Source organism: Galleria mellonella, unplaced genomic scaffold, assembly GCF_026898425.1.
Source record: "Galleria mellonella isolate WM207_F2 unplaced genomic scaffold, CSIRO_AGI_GalMel_v1 utg352, whole genome shotgun sequence".
NCBI lineage: Eukaryota > Metazoa > Arthropoda > Insecta > Lepidoptera > Pyralidae > Galleria > Galleria mellonella.
Window position 1 is genome coordinate 7,452,787 of NW_026442084.1, and position 27,143 is coordinate 7,479,929.

The 27,143-nt window shown below is 37.1% G+C and overlaps 2 protein-coding genes across 2 annotated transcripts; one reads left to right on the forward strand and one right to left on the reverse strand.

The window, feature by feature from the left end:
- The first annotated feature begins 1,385 nt into the window (after positions 1–1,385).
- LOC113521112 (facilitated trehalose transporter Tret1-like) lies at positions 1,386–14,842 on the forward strand. The gene is made up of 3 exons (XM_052897182.1): positions 1,386–1,681; positions 11,938–12,073; positions 12,944–14,842. Exons 1-3 carry the CDS (start codon positions 1,628–1,630, stop codon positions 14,269–14,271), a joined length of 1,518 nt encoding a protein of 505 aa, XP_052753142.1. The 5' UTR covers positions 1,386–1,627; the 3' UTR covers positions 14,272–14,842.
- On the reverse strand, positions 14,840–27,143 carry LOC113514695 (facilitated trehalose transporter Tret1-like). Its single transcript, XM_052897183.1, has 5 exons — positions 26,869–27,143; positions 21,535–21,690; positions 19,889–20,024; positions 18,501–18,673; positions 14,840–16,120 (listed from the first exon to the last, which is right to left on the reverse strand). Exons 2-5 carry the CDS (start codon positions 21,586–21,588, stop codon positions 15,002–15,004), a joined length of 1,482 nt encoding a protein of 493 aa, XP_052753143.1. The 5' UTR covers positions 21,589–21,690; positions 26,869–27,143; the 3' UTR covers positions 14,840–15,001.

The following is a 27,143-nucleotide window of genomic DNA, read 5'->3' on the forward strand; positions in this document are numbered from 1 at the left end:
GACGGCCCACCTGATGGAATGTGGTAACCGCCTATAGACATGAGCAGTACCATAGACATAGCAGAGTATCCTGTATCGCCCATGATACCCTTTCGTTTCAATTTTTGAGGACTCAGATGTTATTCCTCTGCCTACCCTGTAAATTTACTGCTATATTCTACTACCCTTTAAATCGAATCAGCTATACAAACACAACTGTTTCACGGTTGAAACACGAATGGGACAAAGGTACCAAAGCAGACGATTTTAAAGTTCTGATTGAAGGACACATCAATCATAACAAATTTTTTATATTCATACAAGTGTATTCTTATTTAAAATTATTGCTTTACCGAAAGACTGTACAACGGCTTTCTAATTGGGTACGTTTGTCCCACTCGTGTTTCTGTCATGAAACAGCTGTGTTTGGGCATGTTTTTGTTTGAGCAGTAGCAGCAGTTTTGGTTTTTTTTGTGAAAATACAAAGTACAGAGGCACAACAGAATAATCCCCTCCTTAAGAATGGCAACGTACGAAGAATGTCATGTGACGACACAGTAATTTGTATAATTTGTATTAATGAATAATTGAATGAATGAATGAACTATAGAATGAAAGAAGAATGAATGAAGAGTGAATAAATGAATGAAGAATGACCGAATGAATGAATGAAGAACGAATGACCGAATGAATGAATGAAGAATGAATGACCTACTGAATGTATGAAGAATGAATGAATGAATGAAGAATTACCGAATGAATGAATGAAGAATGAATGACCGAATGATAGAATGAAGAATGAATGAATGAAGAATTACCGAATGAATGAATGAAGAATGAATGACCGAATGATAGAATGAAGAATGAATGAATGAAGAAGAATTAATGAAGAATCAATGAATGAAGAAAGTAGAATGAATGAAGAAAGTAGAATGAATGAAGAATGTAGAATGAATGAAGATCGAATGAATGAAGAATGACCGAATGAATGAATGAATGAAGAACGAACGAATGAAGAATGACCGAACGAATGAAGAATGAACGAATGAAGACAGAATGAATGAATGAATGTACAAAAGTGAGCGTGAACGTTTTTTTTTTAAAGACGGTCCACTAGCTTTCACCCGTGACTTCGTCCGCGTGACCGGGACATGTTTACTGACCAGGATAAAAAAAAATCTTATATCCTTCTATACTAAATTTCGTAATCATTAATTCAGACGTTAAACCGCTATAAGTTGACAAACAAACAAACACACTTTCACATTTATGAGTATAAGTGGTGCTTAAAATAATCAGTAGCCATGATTCATATAAAAAAACAAATACGTTTGTTGCAGCATAGATTGTGTTAATCTAATCTTAATTGTATTATCTTTAGAAAATCATTGATTTCGAAGACGTAACCAATCCAAAGGACACAGTCATGTCCAATCAATAATATGTACTCGTATTATTAGTCAGTACAGAATAGGTTCTGCGTGTATTCATGCAAGTGTAAGAAAAAAAAGTAAAAGAAAAAAAAATAATGATAGAATATATTCTTTAGAACGGATTAAAAAAAAATTTAAGATTTCCGTTATATTAGTTTGGTGGTGTTGTTTTTTTTTTATTATAATCGATTCGTCTACATTTTTATTTTTTGAAAATGGAAGGCGATTCACCTAAGAATAAGGAATCGTCGGTACCGTTTTTGCGGCAGGTAATTTTTTTTTTGTTTTAAATTATACTTTTAAAAGTTTTTTTTTGTACCATGAAAGTGGTAAACAAGCATACAGCCCGTCTGATGGTAAACGGTTATAATAACCTATGGACGCCTGCAGCACTAGGAGTGTCACGTGCTTGTTGTCGACTCAGATGAAACCTTAATAAACGGGGGGAAAGGGATTGTTAGTAATGGAGTCTAATTGATCCATTGCTAGCAATACACCCTATCATGTTGACCTCCACGTGGTTCCCCCTGGAAACCATCATGATTAATTCTAGTAGAATTCGTCATGATGGGCTAACTGACCTGCTTTCATGATCATCTATCATACCTCACTGATACCCCGCCGGTGTATACCGATAGCGCGGGTGGAGTTACTATTACATTATCATCCATTTTTTTTTATGGGTGAAAATGGTATGGTAACGGACTCCCCTCCTGCGCTAACGGGATACGCTGGCGAAGCACCAGTGAAGGGTGATAGATGAGAATGAAAACAGGCTAGTTAGCCCATTATGATGAATTCATCAGGAATTAACCATAATAGTTTCCAGGGAGAACCGTGAGGGGGTCGACCTGGTTGGGTATATTGCTAGCAATGGGATTCTCAGTCTCCATTACTAACAATCCCTTTCCCCCCAACATTATCACCCATTAAAAAAAACCTTAATAAACCTTTTTTTCTAAAACCCCATACTGTAGTCTCTAGGAAAAACCTCGGCAGATAATTCCTTCGAAACCGCACTGTACGTGACCATTTAGGTTCAAGCGTTTGAGGATGAACTCCCTGTCGATGGCGAGCGGTGCGGTGATAAAATTGAATTCATTTTATTTAATGCATTCTACAATATTATTATAAAAGGTGTCTGCTTGCCTACATCGTTTTAAGGCAATTAAACACGTGCCAAAATAGTAACACGTGGCTTTTGTAATAATTTTAAGACTGTTTAATGCCAATGAACTTTTAAATAATTAAAAAATAAAATAAAAAAGATGGCTGTAGGCATTATTTCAAACAGTTCCTCAGAACACAGTTGCCTTATACAAGCGGTAGAACTCATAGGGAGGTAGTCTCGCTTTAGATTTAAGGGCTCGATACCGCCTGTGAGCATGAGATCTTCGACTTTCGATTCTCACAGCTTGTCTTTGACGCGTTACAGTATTGTGCAGCCTTTTTTTTTCTATGATATTAGTGACAGAGTAGGTAATGAGTAGGTGAGGATGAAAGCAGAGGGCCTACCATGAAATATTTTCCGAAATTTCGGGCACGAACGAAACAGAAATTTATTGTAAAGTTACATAATACATGCCGTTTAAAATTATTAAAAATGTTAAAATATCATTCCTCTGGACTATTAGGATAGGATTTATGATGAACGAAATGTTAAGCTCCATTTACTGGGTCGATTTTGGTACGAACAAAAGCACGAAATTGAGCGCGAAAATTCGGATTTTCATTTCATGGTAAACTACCAGGTCAGTTGGACCATCGTGACGTATTCTACAAGGATTAATCCGTATAGTTTTTAGGAGGAACTTACTGGAGTTGCCAACTCTAAAGGATCAAACCGAAAGAATTTTATGTTTTAGAATTTTGTCGAGTTGAAAATGAATTAAAAGAAAATCATTATTATATATTCTTTATTGCACTTGTAAATTACAATGTTAATGCATTTATAAATATTGTGAGCAAGGGTGGACTTATCTCTGACAGAGATCTCTTCCAGTCAACCCAATGCAGTTAGAAAACATGTTGCTAGCGGGCAGCTGAAGTGCTACAACTATTAATATTTAGTATACATAAACAAATATACAGTTAAATAAAATATTAAGATACATAATAAAATATTACATAAATACATATACTATAAATAAATATAATATCTACTTACTTATACAGTGGATGTTAAAATAAATGAATATACTACCTAGAATAGAAATTTAGTTCAATGATTTCAAAGTTTGACAGTTCAATTATAAAAATAAATAAATTATGACTCAAAGGAAAGAAAATGTAACTTCAACCTTTTCTTGAAAGAGGTAATTGAAGGGCTCTCTTGTATGTGGGAAGGGAGTTTGTTCCATAATTGAGCAGCTCGATACGAGAAAGAGTTGCCCATAAAATGTGTTCTACACAAAGGTAGGTCGAGAATCCTGGACTGAACTTGACAGGAGCGTTTAGGACGGATTGGTGGTGGTAATAATTTAAATCGAGAGCGGAGGTACGAAGGAGAATTGGGGTTATTAAGTATGTTATAAAGGAAAGAAAGGATGTGCATATCACGTCGAAGTCGGATAGGAAGCCACTTTAACTGGTTGCGAAAGGCAGAAACGTGATCATATTTACGAAGACCAAAGATGAACCTAATGGCCAGATTTTGTAATCGTTCCAGCTTGTTTAGAAGCTCCTCAGTCACATCCAAAAAACAGACGTCGGCATAGTCAAGTATTGGGAGTAGTAGAGATTGTGCGAGCATGATTTTAGTATTTACTGGGAGAAAGTATTGAAGTCGCTTGAGAGAGTGAAATGTAAAGTGCATGCGTCTACTGAGCTCATTTATATGACATGTCCAAGATAGAGTGCCGTCCATTATGAGACCAAGGTTCTTAACCTTCTCGCTATATGCCACTGGAACTCCATCGTAGTAAAGTGGCGGTATCCCGGTCCAATTCAACCTGCATCGCATCCTGCTGCTGCCAATAATGATAGCTTGTGATTTAGCAGGATTTACGAGAAGACCAAATGTGTTAGCCCACGATTGTATTGCAGATAAATCCGTATTTAAGACAGCAATGGCATCAGACACTTCGGACAGTGCAAAGTGTCTGTAAAGTTGTAGATCATCCGCATACAGATGGTAGGGAGAATTAATGATCCGAGAAATATTGTTTATAAAAATTGAAAAGAGTAAAGGAGACAGCACGCCACCTTGAGGTACACCGGCAGTGAGTGGAGACCAATCCGATGAAGCATCATTGGCTCTGACACACTGCTGACGACCGAAAAGATAGGAAGAAAACCATTCAATAGCAGGAGAGGATACGTTTACTACACGGAGCATGGCAAGCAAAATGTCAAAATCTACTGAGTTAAAAGCGTTAGTAAAGTCAAGAAGAACAATAGCTGTGAGATTAGTGTCATCCATGGCACGCCGAATGTCCTCAGTAATATTAAGTAGTGCTCCAGTAGTGCTATGGGATGGACGGAAACCTGATTGGAAAGGGCATAACAGGTGATTGGCAGTGAGATACTGATGTAATTGATGATGAACTACTGATTCAAGGACCTTAGAGAGAATAGGGTATCATTAATTAATTTGTAAATTTATATTTATTTTGTTCTCGTGCAGCATCTAATATTTTTCGATTTTTCACCACAAAATCATAAAAAAATTTACATGAAAAACCGAAATTTGTTAGTACTGGTAACTCTGCTTTTACTAAAGACTACTTTTTCGGTCTCTTTGCTTGTTCCACATTTGCTCCGTCATGCTGAATACGTGCGTGCATTGCATGAAGCAATAGAGACAGGAAGAGGGAAAAGGATTGTTAGCAATGGAGTTTGACAGCCCCATTGCTAGCAATATACCTTATTAGGTCGACCTCCGCGTGGTTCCCCCTGGAAACCATCGTGAATAATTCTTGTTGAATTCGTCACGATGGGCTAACTGACCTACTTCATCCTCACCTATCATTCTTCACTGGTGCCCCGCCGGTATATACCGATAGCAAAAGTGAGGTTACCATTTCATTTACAGCCATGAAAAAAAACATGGCTTCGCCAACTTCGCAATGCTCTGCGTAATAATACACAGTTTTCCTTATAAATAAATATATCTGTGTTCGCAAAAATATGTTTTTCTTTTGCTAAAGTTTTTTAGATAAATACATATTACGTACACTTCCGCACTATTTACTATCTTCGCCATCAAATTATTGGTTTCTGTAATGGATTTCTTTATCATATCAAACTACGATCAATTGATAAATTTGTCCAAATCAAATTAAATCAATGAATGTTCGCATTTTATTGTAGTTTACTTTACGTATAAAAAATGTAATTAGACCGTGTCCTAGACGAATTATGAAACCCCCTTTTTTTTTTAATGGCTGATAAAGGAATGGTAACCTCGCTTGTGCTATCGGTATACGCTGGCGGGGCACCAGTGAGGGACGACAAGGGAGAATGAAAAGGCAGGTCAGTTAGCCTATTGTGATGAATACACCTGGAGTTCAGCACGATGGCTTCCTGGAGAGACCACGTACGTGTCGTTCTGACAGGGTATATTGCTAGTTATGGTACTGATAGTCCGCATTATTAACAATCCCTTCTCTCTAGTGATGACGGGATTATTTCCTATTGATGGGGGAAAAAATGGATTTTTAATAACGGGGACTAGTGTCCCCATTGCTATTAACATACTCTGTCAGGTTGATATACAGGCGATTCGCCTTGGAAACAAATAGGCATTACTGAATAGACATTAATTTAACACTCAGGTTGTGTAATGAGCTCCCTGGTTTTCCCAAGAGACTACAGCATGGGGTTCTTCAAAAGGGGGGTAAAGAGGTTTCTTCAGGGTCGGCAACGCGCGCGTAATACCTCTGGTATTGCAGGCGTTCATAGGCTACGGTAACCACTTACCATCAGGTGAGCCGTATGCTTGTTTGCCACCTGTGGTATAAAAAAAATTGGATTTACGACCTCCACCATAGACTACGTCGTCACTTCACATCAGATGAGTATGATCTGTGGTCAAACGCTCCCAAATTTAGCCGTAAAAAAAGCCAACTGATTTCATCTTCACCGATCACCGATCATCATTTAAAAAATCGTTTGGACTAGGACGGCCATCACCTAAATTGCCAACACTGGATAAACACGGCAAAAATCCCGGACATTTGGGCGAAATATTTATTTATTTATTTATTTACACTTTATTGCACCAAGTAAAAAGAGAAATAACAAATACAGTAAATATTAATGAGAAGTGATACAAAAGGCGGCCTTATCGCTAAGCAATCTCTTCCAGACAACCTTTGGGTAGAGGACATTGAGAAAAAGACAAAGAGTAGGTGGCGCACTATTATATAAATATTATCATATACAAACATATATAAATACATACATACATATATACACATACATATATAATATATACACAATTAAATATATACATAACATACATACATACATACACATACATATATAATATATACACAATTAAATATATACATAACATACACATACTTAACAGCATACATACAACAGAAAAAAATGATGAAGGAAAACGAAGAGAGAACACAGGAAAATAGTACTAAAGTGAGAGGTAGTAAGATTTAACAGAGGTTTTGAAGCTAGTAAGAGTTTGAGCGCACCGAATAGAGGTAGGTAGTGAGTTCCATAGACGAACTGCCTGAACAGTAAAGGATCTAGAATAAAAGGAAGAAGAATGAGTGGGAAATTTAAGTCGGAGGTTATTGACACTGCGTAAAGTATGATCATTAGCCTCACTGAGAAACAAGAATCGGTCTTTTAGATAATCAGGAGCAGCAGGATTAAAAAGGATTGTGTAAAGAAGAGACAGGATATGCAGATTACGACGAAAACGGATAGAGAGCCACTTGAGTTGAGTACGAAATTGAGAAATGTGATCATATTTGCGAAGACCAAATATGAAGCGGATACATAAATTTTGGAGACGCTCAAGCTTGTTTAATTGCTCTTCGGTGAGGTCTAAATAACATGAGTCGGCATAATCAAGAATGGGTAGGAGTAAGGTGTGTGCGAGCGCAATTTTGGTGTTAACTGGGAGGAAATTACGTAGTCTATTTAAGGCAAAAGTTGCAGCAAACATTTTTTTACTGACCTCCGAGATTTGTGGAGACCATGACAAAGTGTTATCAAAAATAATGCCAAGATTTTTTACTTTTTTCTGGTAATCTATCATAACCCCATCAAAAACCACAGGCGGAAGACTGGTCGAGGAAATTTTGGAAATAAGTATGGGACTCCCAATAATAATTGCTTGTGTCTTCAAGGGGTTTATAACAAGACCATGAGATTTACTCCAGGCAGATATACATTCCAGATCGGCGTTAACAGTAGATATTGCTAAAGAGATATCAACCAGAGGGGCTAAAGAGTAAATCTGTAAATCATCTGCATAAAGGTGGTAGGAAGATTGAAGTTTCGAAGTGATAGTGCTAATAAATAAGGCAAATAGAAGAGGAGATAAGACGCCACCCTGCGGCACGCCAGCTGACGTATGGCACCAAGAAGATAAAACGTCATCAATGCGAATACGTTGCCGACGTCCAAACAGGTAACTACGAAACCAGTCAATTGCCGTTGGAGATATGTTGAGAGAGGTTAGCAATCCTAACAAAATATCAAAATCAACAGTATTAAAGGCATTGCTAAAGTCCAATAATGTTAAGACCGTTAATTGAGAATTCTCCATGCCAAAACGGATATCGTCAGAAATTTTAATAAGAGCAGTAGTCGTACTATGACCAGGACGGAATCCAGATTGAAGAGGATTTAAGAGATTGTTTCTTGATAGGTAAAAGTTAAGTTTTTGTTGGACAAGGCGTTCTAAGGCTTTGGATAGAAAAGGGAGTATAGAAATTGGACGGTAATCTGAGAACGAGGAAGGAAGTTTCTTTTTTGGTAGAGGGATTATGAAAGCTGCTTTCCAAGCTGAAGGAAAGAAACCGGAGGACAGGGAATTGTTGAAAAGTAAGGTAATGGTGGGTAAAAGGATATCAAGGATAGGTAAAATCATATTACGACTAATGCTATCGGTGCCAATGGCGTTTGACGATATAGACCGTAAACTCTTTTCAACATCACAATCGGTCAACTGATCAAAAATAAAAGGAGTACAATTAGGGGCGATAGTGGATGAAAGATAGTGCAATGTCTTAGATTTTACATTGCTGTCCATGACAGTAGAAGTACAAAAATGATTATTAAGACACTCAACATCAAGATTACCAGGATTATCGTTATGACTCTTACCAACCCCTAATGACTTAAGAAATTTCCAAACTTTTGCTGCATCACCATTTTCTACGGATTTATGAATGTGGCGTCGTTGAGCCTCCCTACACACCCTGTTGCAGAGATTTCTAGTATTGATGTACTCATTACGATGTCTGTCCGGATCCGACTTATATTTAGTTTTAGCAATATTTTTTTTGTGGATTATGGACTTGATCTTGTCTGTAAGCCAAGGTGCAGGTAAATGCTTAACCCTGACCGGGCGGATGGGAGCATGTTTATCGTACAGATCTAAAATTAATTTATTAAATAATTCTACCTGATCATTAATATTTGCTGCTGTACCGATACTCGACCAATCACAATCCGCAGCATCGTGACGTAAACGGTCAATATCAATAGCACCAAAATTGCGCTGCATAAGGATTTTCCGTTTAACTTTGGGAGGACGTATTTTATAAGACAGATAAATGAGGTTATGGAAGGAAAATGCATCTGCAGGATATTGGCCATGTTTCGCAACATGGTCAGGAGAGGAGACTAAAATCAAATCAAGTAAGGAAGGATTACAGTTAGGAAAGAAATGGGTGGCTTGGAGGGGCAGGATCTCTAGATTGCAAGCATGGGCCAGAGACTTAAGACGATTCGCACGCAGGTCATTTTTAAGAAGGCAAGTATTAAAGTCCCCCATAATAATAGTGTGATTATAGGACGGGATTAGGTTCTCTAAGAGGCTTTCAAAAGAGGAAAAATAATCAGTAGTGGAAGATGGACTATAGAAAACTCCTAGTAGAACCTTGGTATGACAGAGAGTTATTTCAAGGAAAAGGTGTTCAAAATTGCAGGAAGAATTTGTCGTTAAAGAAGAGTTAATAATAGCGTAAGGGATATCAGAACGAAGGTATACAGCAACACCACCACCAACCCTTCCGGTGCGATCACAACGAATTAAATTAAAACCGGGTAAGGAATAGGAAGTAGATGGAAGGCAGGGCTTCAACCATGACTCCGAGATAAATATGCCATGGAGGTTATTTACATTAAATGTAGATAGCAAGTCCGAATAATGTGCAGGAATACTTTGGGCATTTATGTGAACGGTGTTAAAGTTTTTAGGATGAGAAGAAAAATTAGTTTTTAAGATTTCTTCTAAAGGAGTAGGCAAACTATGAAAACTTACATTGCTAGAAGAAGAAACGGATAGAAATGTATCATCAGAATCGGATTCTGAAACCATGTATGTGTATAAGACAATACTAATATATATATATAAATATATAAACACAAAAAAAAAATTCTTTATACAAATAGAAAAACTTCAATTCATCTACCTGCCAGTAGTGGACTACGAAATTGACTAAAAAAAGGGAAAAAAAAAATATTTGGATAAAATCCACAATAAAAAAAAAAACAGTATTAATATAAAAAAAGTAAAACAGTAAATTGTTTTTGTTTTGGCATTGGCGGCAACATTAAATTAGCAAATATAATAATACGTGTAGATACAGAAGAATACAGCGTAAGGACAGCCAAACTTATTTAGATAGCTGAATAGATATAAACTTGCTACATTCGAGCCCCCAACAGTAGTATGATTATATTGTTACCCATCTAATTAAAAAAAAAATAAATAAATAAAAATACATGTATTCTATCTATGTTGAGGAACTGTCAATCTAATCTATCATATCTGTTATTCTGAATGAGTTGTCAAAGAAAACAAACCAAAACATAATTTTGAAAGTTATAAATGTCATAATATAATGAGAGTTTTTATAAAATTTTTTAACATACCCCGTAAAGATTACAATAATTGATGAACAGTTTACCTTATATAAGTTTGTAAAAAAAAAAAAAAAAGAAATTATAATATACCCACAACAAGAATATTGCCACCAAAACCATCACAATAATCTGCACAACAGCTCACTTCTTCATGACACGCTTGGAACGCGAGGAACCCGTACCAGCCAAATCCATGGTCTTCGAGACGGCCAAGGAGTCCGCTGACACGGATACAACGTCTTCAACAGCAATTGGCGACAGGTTAATAAGTTGGTCAACTTCAGCAATGGAACTAACACGATGCCTCTTACCATCCGAACCAATGATAACCACGATGCCATTTCGTGTCCAGCATTTCGTGATACCAAAGTGTTTCCGTGCCTTCATAAAAGCGTCGTGTCTTGCTTTTGTAAGAAACTCGGACAATGTAATTCCGCTATTTTTAAGTTCGGTTTTTGCAGACCAAATCTTGTCTCTCACATCAGCACAACGAAATTTGACTAAAATAGGCCGGAGTTTCCCTTGTGACAAACGACTAATACGATGGATCCTGCTTATATCTTCTGGCGAAATTGGCATCTTAAGTTTCTTAGTGAGAAGGCTGGAGACTAGCATGGATAAGCCACATTCACTATTCTCACGAACCCCATGCAGCAATAGGATTTTGCGACGACTATGCATCTCCAAACGATCCTGTTGTTGTGCGATGATATGTACCTGCTGTTGAAGATTGTTCAATGACTCTGCCATAAGAGACTTAAATTGTGCAAAATCCGTAGATAATGAACCTATAGTGACGGGAGCAGCACTGGCCTTATCTAATTTGTCTTGAAATGCTGCCATCCTAGTGTTAAAGTTCACCATCATTTGTTCCAAGGACTGTTGTACAGACTCCATTTAAAATAAAAATATTGGTATCTTAGGATTAAAAATAGACGGAGATATCACCACTGCAGGTAGACAACTACTAAATTTATACTTTAAACATAAAATATAACAATAATAAGTATTATTTTGAATTTAAATAAAATAATAGTCCAGAGCAACAATTTTTGATAGTTAGTGCTACACAGCTACCCACAAAAAAAAAAAAAAAAAAAAAAAAAAAAAAAAAAAAAAAAAAAAAAAAAAAAAAAAATATGTTTTTCCCCGGACACTATTTTGCTGATCCTTCTCGAATACGGATTATTGTGGATAAATTTGTAACTAAGATTTATTTCAACTGATCGCCTACCTATAAAAAAATAAATTTCCCCTACTGGACGGCCCTGGACGCTCTTCAAACTACGACAAATCCGGGGAATTCCGGACGGATGGCAGCCCTAGCTTGGACTAATGTGACAAAGGCCAAGAATGTTGTTAAAACATAATTTCATATTGTCCATTGTGATCTTTATGTGACAGTTACCACTTTTCATCATCAGATCATCTTGAATATTTGTTTCTTTGTTTCTTCCAGTGCTTCTTAACGGCCAGCGTTTGTATCAACATAATGGGTCACGGTTGCGTCATTGGTTTTTCTGCTATTTTAATACCTAGTCTAAGGAAACCAGACTCGTACATTCATGCCACACCATCACAGGAGTCTTGGATAGGTGAGTTTGTAATTATAACCATATTATGGTGACTGTAAGAGATCCCTTTATGGGATAAGTCCGCCATTGTATATTAAATCATTTATCAGTGTTCAATCACTTATATAATCAATTATATCAGAGGGAGACTTTGTACAAAAGTCGTTTGCTTGGGTATCTCTGTGCCATTCATGTTTCAACCGTGAAGCAGTTGTGTTTGCATGACTGTGTTTCGGTTTGAAGGGTGGGATATGGCGTGAATTTACAAGGTACATAGGAATAACACCTGAGTCCTCAGGAATGGCAACGCATGGGGGTATCATAGGCGAAACAGTATACTCTGTTATGTCCATGGTACTGCTCATGACTATAGGCGACGGTTACCACTTTTCATCAGGTGGGCCGTCTGTTTGCCATTCTAAGTTGTATAAAAAGAAATCTGAATTATATATAATAAAGATTTTACAATACAATACAATACAATGTTTAATCAACTTTTTGTAATAATTTATTTTATATGTAACTTGGATAACTTTAAACGTTACTTGGACAATGTAGATAACTGATAATGAATGATGATGATGAGGGAGGCTTTGTGCAAAAGTCGTTTGCTTGAATACAAACAGAAGCAGTTGTGTTTGCATGGCTGTGTTTCGGTTTGATATGGCAAAGGTCTCCTGCCCTGCAAACCAAAATACTGCCGAAGTACAATGTTATATAAGCTCAGGTTCTTGATGGCAGAAACACGAATGGGGCAAAGATGGGATACTTTAGTCGATGTTAGACTGTTTTCATTCTAAATCTTTCTTTTGAAATCACCCATTTGTTAATCTTAGATGTAAAGAGTCCTATCTGCCTATAAGATATAAACAAAAACTTTTTTTATTTTAGCCTCCGTGATTGGCTTCGCCCTCATATTTGGCAACATCATTATAACTGGAATAACGGGAATAATTGGAAGAAAGAAATCACATTTGCTGAGCACATTTCCTCTACTTGCGGGCTGGTTTCTCATAGTTCTTGTCAGCAGCGTGAATGGCCTGATCCTTGCTAGGCTTCTTCAGGGTATTTCTATGGGCATCCTGGGGCCACTAGGCTCTATTATTATAGCAGAAATGACAGACCCCAAAAACCGTGGCGGTTTCTTAACATGTGTGTCCCTGTCTTTATCAGTAGGGGTCCTTTTCTGCCATGTCTTAGGCACCTTTTATACTTGGCAGCAGTGCGCTGTGATGTGTTCGTTTATTACATTCATTGGCTTGGTTATGATTATTTATACTCCTGAATCACCACCTTGGCTAATATCAAAAGGCCGTTACACGGAAGCCACCGAGGTATTCTACTGGATGCGCGGTCGAGGAGACCAGCAGGAGTACGAGCTAGAAAATATGATAATCGCTCAAAAAATGGCAAGGAAAGCCAGTTATGCTGAGGAGAACTTGCCTCTTAAGACGAAAGTTAAATATTACTTCGTTTATCTGAGAAGGTGTTTTAGAAAGCCTGAGTTTTACAAGCCCATATTTATAATGATGGTCATGTACTCGATGTTCCAATTGGCCGGTCTAAATGTGATTAGTTCTTACGCCATGGACATTATAAAGGAAGTGGTGGGTCCCGATGCCAACGTTAAGCTCCTAATGATAGCGCTAGATATAGAAAGATTGGCTTGCAATGTGATAGCAGTGTTTGTTATGAGGACTTTCAACAGACGAACCGTATTGTTTACAAGCGGCAGTATATGTGTCTTATCATACATCAGCAAAGGGACTTACGTTTATGCGAAACAACATAACCTTCTGCCATTCGAGAATCAATGGCTTCCAATCACGTTGATAGCTGTCTACATGTTCTCTATAACTATTGGTCTTTCCTCAGTGCCATTTGCGATATCGGGGGAAATATTCCCCTTGGAGTATCGTGGTGTGGCTGGAGGATTAAGTGTTATATCCTTATCGCTAAATTTCTTCGTGGCGGTCAAATGTTTTCCACTTCTTACAAATGCTCTAGGTCTACCATTGACGTATTACTTTTACGGTGCTATGGTGTTTATTTGTTTGCTATATCTTTACTTCACATTACCGGAAACGAAGGATAGGACGTTACAAGAGATAGAAGATAGTTTACGGGGCATTGGGCCTAGCGACCATAAATACACAGAGCCACTAAACAAAGATGGGAGAAATGGAATGCGCAGATGTAGTTCCCATATAATTTATTAATTAAATCGAATCTAATGTTGGAATAAAATAATATTTAAGTAGTCTTTGAAATGTAAATGATATTATCAATGTTTGTGTAAAGTCTAGACAAAGACCCACGGATAGAGGTTAGAACGTTTAAAAATAACAAATGTCTGTCGTTTTACAAGAGTCAAGACATAAAAGGTAACAAAATTTGTTATCTGCTTAGTGTTAATTATTTTAAGGTTTATAGACAAAATAGAGATATTTAAAAATAAATCAGTATACTAAGAGATCCTTAAAGAGAATATAAAAATGCACTGTCAAACAAGTGTTATTTGTAACTAATAGTTCAACTAGCTACTTGCTTGCAAGGAACGTAGTCAAATTAAGAAAAAAATAAAGCTTTCATACAAATTCGACATTCACGTGCTCGGTTAAGTATAAAAGATTTTTACGAATAAATATACCCGTAAATTGGATATTAATATTTGTGAAAAAGGTTCAAAAATACTTTTTTATAATTAGACTACACGCCATTTAGCCTGGATTTTGTCTTACTGCTAATGTTATATTAAATTGAGATAAAAAAATAAAATATTTAAAATCTTCTGTATGTTTTATTTAGAATATGAAAATACAATTATTTGTAATACAAAACTTTATATTAAGTACTGATTATAACTTTAATCTCATATCGTTTATCGCTCCTTTAGCCTGGGCCCCCGAAGTACCCATAAGATCGTCCCTAAATTCTTCATCGTTCCGTTCATTCTCCCTCGTCTCTTCCTGTCTCAATTTTTTCCAATTCCAACATCCTATCATTTTCTGACGAATCTTTTATATTTGCATTTGTATTTTTGAAATGGCATTCGATTTCATACAATGTCTTCCCTTTAGTTTCCGGCAGTAAAAAATATAGAAAAATACCACATAGTGATATACAGAATGCGTACACGCAGAAGGTACCGCTCACGCCGATGTCTCTAAACGAAGCCGGAGCAGTTTTGACCACAACGAAGAACATAATCGACAGAAACATCCCCGAGATACCGCTACCTAAACTTCTGTAAGCCAGAGGAAATATTTCGCCAGCAATCGCCCAAGGTATCGGCAAAATACCCAATGTTTTCCCGAAAATATAAAACATGGTCGGTATAATAGGAACCCATTTGTATTCGTCTGGTATGTAACCAAAGTCTCTTAAATACAACAGTATTGAAGTCAGGAATAAAGACGCTACACTTATGGTAACGCCTAGGAATAAGACAGTGCGTCTGTTTAGTTTATTTACCACGATGCAAGCTAGGATAGCCGTTGCGAATCTAAGGACGTCGACCATGAGCATACTAGTGTAAGATTCTATCGCCCCACCGGTTACTTCTTTCATCATTGGAACAGTATATGATGGGACAACTGTCATACCAGATATCTGGAAGAGAATGAACATAAACATCATAATTACAGTTGGCTTATAAAATTCTTGCCTCTTTGCTATATCTATGTAGTGTCTCCATCTAGGCCCAGTAGTTACACTAATCTCTCTCTTTTGACTGTTGAGAAGAATGTTCAATTCTTTTTCCGAAACGTGGTCGTACCCTCGAAACCATCTGAAGGATTTCCTGCATTCAGTGTATAGTCCTTTTGACGCAAGATACGGGGGTGTTTCTGGACTAAGGGATATCAGAATTAAGGAGACGGCGTAGAAGCTTCCACAGGCTACTCCAGCGGTTCGCCAGTATAGTAGAGTACCGAAGATATGCGCCACAAGCATGCCCGTTGCGAAGGAAAACGCTATAGTGGCAAGAAAAGCGCCTCTGTGTTTGGGAGCCGAGTATTCGGCGATGGAGACTGGGGCGGACGCAGCCTGTACACCCATTCCGAAGCCCTGTAAAATTTTAAAAAGGGTTAATTTAATCTGCAACGCATTTCTTTTTTATATCACAAAGGTGGCCAACAAGCATATATCCCGTCTGATGGTAAACGGTTACTGTAACGAAGAAACCTTAATATACCCTTTTTAAAAATCGCGATACTATAGTCTCTAGGGAAAACCTCAGCAGGGAGCTCATTGCACAGCTTGAGCGCTCACGGCAGATAATTCCTTTGAAACCGCACTGTACGTGACTATTTAGGTTTAAGCGTGTGAGGATGAATTTTATAATATAAATATTTAGAATAATAATAATTAGGAATAACTACATGGGACAGATGAAGGAAACACTAGGCGTCACGTCGTATTTTTTTTTATACAACTTAGAATGGCAAACAAGCTGACGGCCCACCTGATGGAAAGTGGTAACCGTCGCCTATAGACATGAGCAGTACCATGGACATAACAGAGTATACTGTTTCGCCCATGATACCCCCCATGCGTTGTCATTCCTGAGGACTCAGATGTTATTCCTCTGTACCCAGTAAATTCACGCTATATCCCACCCTTCAAACCGAAACACAGCCATGCAAACACAAAAGTAAGGTCAAAGATGTAGCCTGGAATAGAGTTGTCTGGAAGAAAATACAAAAATTAGTTGCACCGACAAGAACAACTCTTAAATGAAAAGAGAGTGAAAGGGAAAGAATATTAATATCAGATGTGATCAAAATTTTATACGCAATGTAAAGAAAAGTGGCTGTTTCACCTTTTTCAAGCTAAATTTGTAGTGTCGTGTCATAGCTGCTGAAGAATAACAATACATAGATGGTAAAATTGGAGAATTAAGATAAAGTGGTGTTTATATACACATGTGTAGCTGTCAATTGGTTAAATTACTCGTCGAAGATGCGAGCGAATAGGGTACGTTGATCATTAACAAGTCATATGATGCGAATGTACTTGATTGAACGTAACGTCACAATAATCTAAAGATGTAGTTTAAAGTGGGTCTCATGGGTGTAACAGTTGAAGCAGCCATATTGTTTGAGTGAATTTAATGAGCAGACTTTAAAAACTTTTAAAAACTCTTTGCTTGCTCTACATTTTAGTTTTTAAATGGTGGCAAGTCATATTTAGAATTTACTACGGGTTTACCCGACTTTCCCATTTGGAAAGTTGAGTTTCGAACGTAAAAAGTGGTAAGTCAACGAGTATTATCGTAAAATCGTAATATGTTTTTGACGTTTTGCATTGTTTGATGCTGGTATTTTCTTTAAATTACTGATTTATTATAGTAGTATTTTTGTTTCTTATTTATTTTCTCATACCTCTCATTTTCTCATACCAGAGGGAGACTTTGTACAAAAGTCGATTGCTTGGGTACCTCTGTTCTATTCGTGTTTCAACCATGAAGCAGTTGTGTTTGCATGGCTGTGTTTCGGTTTGAAGGGTGGGATATGGCGTGAATTTACTGGGTGCAGAGGAATAACACCTGAGTCCTCAGGAATGGCAACGCATGGGGGGTATCATGGGCGAAACAGTATACTCTGTTATGTCCATGGTACTGCTTATGTCTATAGGCGACGATTACCACTTTCCATCAGGTGGACCACCAGCCCGTTTGCCATTCTAAGTTGTATAAAAAAAAAATCTCATTGTATCGTTGTAATTATATATTTTACGATCGACTGGTACATAACGCCATATGGTGTTAAATCTGCCATTCACAGTATCTAGGTGTACTTAAGTTTCATCATCATCATCATTCCAGCCATTGTCCGTCCACTGCTGGACATAAGCCTCCCCCATAGACTGCCATAAAGAACGGTCCTGAGCCACCTGCATCCACTGACTCCCTGCAATGCAGCTGAGGTCGTCACTATATCGTATTAAAGTTTAATAAATATATAAGTGTAGTGTACTTACATAATTTCCTTTTTTGATAATAAAACCCTATTGTTTCCAAAATTGTGTATAAGCCTATGGGTGGAATTTATTAATCGACATTGTATCATTGTAATATGTTTAACAATATGTTATATTAAGTCGTTAATCTTTCTAGAAGTAAATTAATAAACAGCATCATGGACAACACAGTATATACTGTGTCGCCCGTAATACACCTCATGCGTTGCCATTTCTGAGGACTGCGGTCTTCGTACCTTGTAATTTCACTGCCGCTTTTCCCTTAACACTAAAACACAGCTGTTCCAGGGCAGAAAGACTAGTAATTAGCATAAAAAAGATATATCCTACCACTTTTTATCCCATCTAATGTCTCAATAACTTAAACGAAGTCACGGTATCAACTAGTCTCTCTTAAATAATATTTTCAATCGCCTGTCGACTATCCATTCTAAATGATTGAAAGACTAGTAAAATTTATCATTACCTGTAAACTTCTGCCAATCAGCAACGCAGTGGGCCCCTTAGCGGTCACCATCAGAGCCCAGCCTCCCATAGAGGGCAGGGTGCTCAGCTGGTTGGTGACACGTCTGCCAAGATGCTGCAAACTGAACGGAGCAACTACGATGCCAGTAATCAACGCCAGGCCCAGGATTGATGCTGAAAGTTTTTTTTTATAGGATTAATATGGAATGGTAATCCCATCTGAGCCATGGATATATGCTGGTGGAGTACTAGTTAGGGATGTGAAGTTTTTTTAATAGATGATGATGGAACGGTAACCCCGCCAGCGCTATCGGTATACACTGGCGGGGCACCAGTGAGGGATGATAGGTGAGGATGAATAAAACATTGATATAAAAAAAAATACATGAAGTTACATGAATTTAATATTTATTTAGTTTTAAAGCTTATCGTAACATTATTTCAAGGTTGGCCCACGATGTGGGTCCATGTTTTAAGTAGCTTAGATTTCCTCATATTTCGGCAGACATATCGATGACCAACATACAAGTAAGGAACAGGTAATCACTGCCGTCTCGAGGATTAATTAAATTTTTATAAAGGGTTGACTATTGTCGGATAGTTACTTGGCAAGATGTTTAATATAATAATCGAGTTAATTTGAGTTTATCCATTTCTAATGGTATATCTTACCACTGAGAGACTTTATATAAAAGTCGTTTGCTTGGGTACCTCTGTCCCGTTCGTGTTTCTACTGTGAAGCAGTGGTGTTTGCATGGCTGTGTTTCGGTTTGAATGGTGGGATATGGCGTGAATTTACAGGGTACAGAGGAATAACATTTGAGTCCTCAGGAATGGCAACGCATGGGGGGTATCATGGGCGAAACAGTACACTCTGTTATGTCCATAGTATTTCTTATGTCTATAGTCGACGGTTACCACTTTCCATCAGGTGGGCCGTCAGTTTGTTTGCTATTCTAAGTTATATAAAAAAAAAAATGATACTAACAACATCAGGGATCAACTTTGATACCTATAATACTGCTTGTGTGTTCCCATTCTTAAGAACTAAGGCGCCTAAATACAACTTATAATGTTAAAAAGTTTTTAGACCATGTTTCTCAATTAATGTGTGTGACATTAACTGAGTTGAGTTTATCTATTACAAATGGTACATCTATGGATATTAACAACATCAGGGACACCATAGAATATATTTTGATATCTATATTACCTCCTATGTGTTCTCATTCCTAAGAACTAAGGCGACTAAATACTTATAAACTCATAATGATAAAAAGTTAAGATCATGTTTCTCGATTAATGTGTATGACATTAATTGAGAAATATGATTCATACGAGAGAAACCAGCTTCAAATGTTAATTTAAAAAAAAGTTTAGGAAATTCACCTATCCACGACTCATGTTCCGAAGTGATCTTCAGTGTGGATTCAGGCTGTCGTAACTGCTCCAGCAGTACTCCAGGGTACGCGATGTTAGCACCTGTTCCAATCATGTACAATACCACTCCACTTACTGCTAGCAGCTGGAAACAACACAATTTCTGTTGAAAATTCAAATAAGATCATTTAAAAATGATAGTTGTTCACGCTTCACGCTTTGGAGGCCATGTTATGCTTTTATTTAGCAAGTTCCGATAAAGCCATTTCTCCGTCACTTCATCTCGCTGTACTAGTTTGGCTCCGTATACAAAGAAACTCGTAACACCAGAGGGCGACACTAGTAATAGTAGTAGAAGAAATACTAATTATTTATTCAAGGTTTTTGTACTTTATATACGTAAAAATTATTAATTCACTCTTGCGCCACCTACCCACTTCTATCTGTTCTCCTTTAATCAAAGGTTGTCTGTAAGAGATTGCCCTAGCGATAAGACCGCCTTTTGTACCTTTATGTGTATATTTTAATTTGTACTTTATGCTACTGTATTTCACTTGAATTTAATGTCATTGTTTATTTTTATGTTTCTGGTGTAATAAATATTTAAATAAATAAATAAATATTTGTCGTGCTGAGATGAGGTTTAAGAACACAAATACTGAACGCAACTTTTTTTTTATTTTTTTATGTATATGGAATATTTGGAATACGTACATAATGACAGTGACTCTACCTGTTTAATATTATATATAACAACAGCTTCGGAGATTAGCCCGTACAAACGGACAAAGAGAAAAATAAAAAATTAAAAAAAATCTGGATGTGTTTTATTTCATTTCTAACATCCATCTGACTGTGGGAAAGGGATTGTTAGTAATGAAGATTGAGAATCCTATTACTAGCAATATGGTATGGCAATATGGAATTGTTAGTAATGGGGAGTAGTAGCCCTATTGCTAGCAATACACCCTGTCAGGTCGACCTCCACGTGGTTCCTCCTGAAAACCATCGTGCTGAATTTGTCTGTGAAGTGAATCTATCACGATGGACTAACTGACCTGCCTTTTCATTCTCACCTATCATCCCTCACTGGTACCTCGCCAGCGTATACCGATAGCGCAGGTGGGGTTACCATTCCATTATCACCCATTAAAAAAAATACCATAGACATTTTAACATTTAATTTCTTACCTTATACAGCTTGAACCACATATTCTTTGGTTTTGTGGAATTAAAATCAATAGATATAATATTAAATTTGCTTTTCGACTTTAATTTGGTCATTATCCATCAAAAAAATTGCACATATAATGGGAAAGTCCTCGTTACCATATTGTCAAACTTGTAATACCATCGATGATGTGCATCATATTCTATTAGAGTGTCGTATTAACACGAAGGAAAGAGAACGATTCATGCGCCACTTTAACTTAAATAAATTTAATGTTGGTCTTATTCAATCTATGTTAGCTGAACTTAAACCAGAAATGTTTGAACATCTCTTTAAATTATTGATGCCCATTAATTCTTCTCTTTCCGCGTCTAGGGGAAAGTAGATAAAGCTTTATTCGAGAAATCAGTTCAGGATATGATAGGGCTGATATACCTGAAGAAGGTAAAAGCCCTTAAAAATATTAAAAAAAAATACGTCTTACCTGTCTCATAAACGGTGGCACCCGTTGCTTTTTGTATAACACGGCGTCGGTCATTGTGATTAGTTTATTTTTTAAATTGCTATCTACTTATCCATATTTAATTGTACACCCTTTGTACAATATATTACTAAGAAAATTCTATCTTAAAGCATTCATCTGAAACAAAAGAAAGTAACTTTGAACTATATGAAACCATATAAAAACTGCTTGACCGATTTTTATGAAATTTTCTGTGTAGAAAACGAAAGAGGAGGCGTGTTTGAATCGATGCATTTGGCGTTCCATTGTTTTTGTCTACCTTAATGGAAGACAGGTGTAATAAATATGTGTGTATGTATTTCTAACTTATACAAGAGAATTTATTTTTAATAGATGATTATGGAATGGTAACCACGCCTGTGCTATCGGTATACACCGGCGGGGCACCAGTGAGGGATGATAGGTGACAATGAAAGCAGGTCAGTTAGCCCATCGTGATGAATCTAACAATAAATCAATCACGATGGTTTCCAGGGGGAACCACGAGAAGGTCGACCTGACAGGGTATATTGCTAGCAATGGGGCTACTAATCCCCATTACTAACAATCCCTTCTTCCCTCTATACTAGAGGTTTCTTCAGGGTCGGCAATACGCGCGTAATACCTCTGGTATTGCAGGCGTTCATAGGCTACGGTAATCGCTTACCATCAGGTGTGCCGTATGCTTGTTTGCCACCTCAGTGGTATAAAAAAAAACAAATGTTTGTATCGTACTGAGATTGAACTCGCGACCATCAGGTGAGCCAATATGGTCAATATACCCACTAAACGATACTTAATAACGACTATTACAACCAGACCATGACTCTCCCATTATGTATATACAATGCCTATGTAGATATATACTTACATAGCGAGGTCGTAGTTCCAGTGTCATATCGAACATACTCGTTTATAAAAGGATATCAAACGACTAGGAAAGGAATTTATTTATTTATTTATTATTTTATTTAACAAAAACACAAAGTTTGTAACTTTGGCCCATTGTATCTTGTGTTTGTAACATAAGATACAATGGGCCCCACACTAGGCGAACCTGTATCGTGGACACCCGACAAGGATTGACAAATCACAAATGTGTTATAATAAATAGTACATAGTGGGCGGGTATTAATTGCCATTCTAAGTTGTATAAAAAAGAAAAATCGAAGTCGGTTGACTACGTTTAGAGTCTATATGTACATGTGGTCAATTTCCAAAACATTTTTTTCTAATACACGCAAGTTTGAGGTTAAAGACCTCTCTCCTTCATACCAAAGAGGACTCTCACGCCAATAAAAGAAATGCAAAAACAGTCCATATACTTAAAATGATTTTCAACAGCCGCTTTGGTGGCTTCATTTAGGGCAATTCGTGTCTCATTAGCATTCCATTCAGCATTCGGCCGCCGTCATCCCGCCCCGAGCAACGACCAAGTCGTCCACCGACCCCCAATTACCTATTTTGCGATCAATGTGCAATAAAACAAGAATGGTTACATGATTGTTACTATTAATGAGCGGTAGTTTTTTTTTAATGGATGATAATGGAATGGTAACCCCGCCTGCACTAACGGTATACACTGGCGGGGCACCAGTGAAGGATGATAGGTGAGGATGAAGCAGGTCAGTTAGCCGTAGGTCGAGACGAATTCAACAAGAATTGTTTACAATGGTTTCCAGGGGGAACCATGTGGTGATTGACCTAATAGGGCATATTGCTAGCAATGGGGCTGTCAAACTCCATTACTAACAATCCTTCTCCCCTCTGTGCTATGTATTTTTTTTACAACACAGGGGGCGAACGAGTATGAGGGCATTTACCAGATGGTAAGTGACTATCGCCGCCCATGATCACCCACAACACCAGCGGCATTGCAGGTGTGCTGCCGGCTTTTTAAAAAGGAATATACTATTTTCTTGAAGGTTATGTTGTCGTATCGGTTCGGAAATACTGCTGCTGGAAGTTGATTCCAAAGAATGGTTGTGCGTGGAAGAAAGTGCCTTGAAAACGCACGGTGGAAGACCGCCACTCGTCCAGATGATTGGAATGAAACTTAGTATATACAGATAGTGCAAGCATGGTTACCATCTCATTGTCATCAATTAAAAAATTGCTCGAATGGAAGTAAAGCCCGTCAAGGGTAAATAAATTAAATAGCAACTTCTTGTCCGCTTACAAATTAATTAGTCTAGGAATATCCGGAACAGACCACGACCGCTTCGAATGGCATTGTAATATGAGTACAGCGCTCGTCCGGGGTTTTTATACCTTTTTTTTTTTTTTATGCAACTTAGAATGGCAAACAAGCTGACGGCCCACCTGATGGAAAGTGGTAACCGTCGCCTATAGACATGAGCAGTACCATAGACTGTTTCGCCCATGATACCCCCCATGCGTTGCCATTCTTGAGGACTCAGGTGTTATTCCTCTGTACCCAGTAAATTCACGCCATATCCCACCCAACACAACTATATAATTACACACAGAAAAACAATATTTAACAACAATATAATTTAACACAGAGTCTTTATTTAAAATTAGTAATTATATAACATTTGATGATAGAATCGTGATTGATTCTTAAAATTTACACCGTACGTTCGCGACTTAAAACATACTGGCCTCTCACTGCCCTGTGGTAATCCCTTTTATCAATTTCCTTTGTAAATTATGTCTTCATTCTTTCTGGGAATTTGTGTGTGGGAACAGCTATTGTGCAACATGTATTGGTATGTTGTAGTACGGTTTGGAAGGGGTTTGCACCCGTAACATATGCGAAAGTTTGTGTATTTGTTATTCAAATACGTTAAAACTCGGCCACTTTCTCCTCGCTATAAAACCCTAATAATACTCTTTCCTCTTTTTTATTGTTTTAGTCGCAGATTTCATCGTCATATCAGCCTTTAAGTGTCCACTGTTGAACAGAAGCCTCCCCCTTGGGGGGTTTCGCCAGTAGTTGCCACGCACAACTTTAGAGATAGGCAACAGCTTTAGAGATGTTTCAAGAGGAACGCTGCTGCCCATTTGTCGACCTACCTTAATCGTCTCTTACGACACCTACGGGAAAGGGAGGGGTGGCCTATTCTACGTCGGGACCACACGCCAACGTAGCAATTGCAGATTTAGGTACGACTTATTCTGTGATTACCGTTTTAGTTCGAAAGCGGAGCATTTTTTAAATAATTAATCAAAAATTTTAAAAAAATTTCAATTGTTTTTGAAAATTTACATATGCGACGTTGGCACACTTCAAGCTTCAAAAGTTAAGCTCGCCTGTTGGTACGTCTTCATTCAAAACAAATTATAACTATGTAGTCTTTGTGTACAATAAAGTATAAATAAATAAATAAATAAATGGCCAGTGTTTATTACTTGTGTGAAAGTGTAGTGGTGTCGATTAGGATCATCTTCAGGTCTTAAATTATATAAATAGAGTGTCACCATACAAATGCTTCGAGAACAGCGGATCAACTTTTTCATACAATTTTGCGTGATAAATAGTTACGAGTGATTCCTTTATAACTTCTATATTTAATTTGTTTTATAAATTCTGCATCTTGATGCGTAAAAACGCATTTTATTTGTTAAATAATTAATTATAGGTAAATAAAACTGACATAAAAACGAGTCAGCTAATTTGACAATCAGCTGCCAAAAAGTTGACCCATTTTTGTAGCTCTATGCTCTATCTATATAATCTAAGGTCCATGGATATATCTCCAAAAGGTTGACTAGCAAACAATGCTACCAGCATTAAATCCGTCTTTTGTACCATATTTTCTTTAGGTCAGTAAAGTAATTTAATAAAAAAAATATATATATATATATATTGTTATCATAGCATTTTTTTAATTCCAAAGAGGTTTTTTTTTTATGGGTGAAAATGGTACGGTAACCCCACCTGCGCTAACGGGATACGCTGGCGCAGCACCAGTGAAGGGTGATAGATGAGAATGAAAACAGGCCAGTTAGCCCATCATGATGAATTCATCAGAAATTAACCATGATAGTTTCCAGGGAGAACCGCGAGGAGGTCGACCTGGTTGGATATATTGCTAGCAATGGGATTCTCAGTCTCCATTACTAACAATCTCTTTTCCCCTTCCAAAGAGAGTTGATGTCAGGCAGGCGGCCGGTCGTAAAATTAAAAGCCAAATCCTTTTGTAATATGGATAAAAACATATTACGCCGTCCACAAATAATAATTGGGACAAGGGTATGATCATCATCATCATCATCATCATCATCATCATCACCTTCCTACTCTGTATTTACCTTTCTTCCTTTATGATAATATCATTTATTTTTCAAAAAAGACAAGCAGATCTTTTAGAAAACGTGAACTCTAAAATTCATTAATTTTGTAAGATTTTGTAAGAAAATTTGTAAACACGCTTAATATTCAATCATGTTTAAACAACTGTACGGGTTCGAATGAAATTTACTGCACAAATAATAGACTATTATGTAAATTTTTAAGCCTTCCCCACAAGGAGAGTTTTGTTAGTAGTTGCCACGCTTGGCAAGCGGGTTTGCAATCGCAGTTAGGCTTTTACAAGTGTTTTAAGAGTGACGCTGTTACCTATCCCTCCACCGTAAGTTTCCTTAGTCGCTTCTTTCTTTTTATACAACTTAGAATGGCAAACAAGCTGACGGCCCACCTGATGGAAAGTGGTAACCGTCGTCCATAGACATGAGCAGTACCATGGACATAACAGAGTATAATGTTTTGCCCATGATACCACCCATGCGTTGTCATTCCTGAGGACTCAGGTGTTATTCCTCTGTACCCTGTAAATTCACGCCATATCCTACCCTTCAAACCGAAACACAGCCATGCAAACACAACTGTTTTACGGTTGAAACACGATTAGGACAGAGGTACCCAAGCGAACGACTTTTGTACAAAGTCTCCCTCTGGTGATAACTACAACTCCAAAACGATCAACTACAAAAAGAATCATGTGAATCGATTCCGAATTGGCCAATATATCACAAATAATGTACACAAAAATGTACTTGAATCGAAAAGAACTTTTAAATTAATTCTTTTGTTTTCCTTTAACAGACTTAAATTTTGAAATTATTAGACATATGATCAACATGGGAGTAAACTTTTTTAATAAAAAAAAAAAACCTATCAAAATTGGTTCATAGTTAATAAAGAATACACGTGAAAGAGAGCGTTGAATTAAGAATAATTGTTCCTTTCCTATATTGTATAATGCAAATAAAGTATACTCAATAATTTTTTTTCGAAGTCTGTTTAAAAACAAAAATAAACTTAATAAGATATCCAACAAAATAACTTACCAAATGTCTAAATCTCGTCACGATACGAACCAATACTAAACAGCTGACGAGCGAAACACGAATCCCGTATTTCGATGATAATTATTTAATTTATTATAATTAAACTAAACATATATTAATTATGTATGTATCACAGAACACATTTCAGTTATCACACATTATTTTACATATATATTTACATATAATACACACATTATATTAAAATTAAGCAATAATTTACTTAGTTATTTTGTATGCGTTCGCGCGGTGGTTCGAGACGCACTGACGTGTAGCAA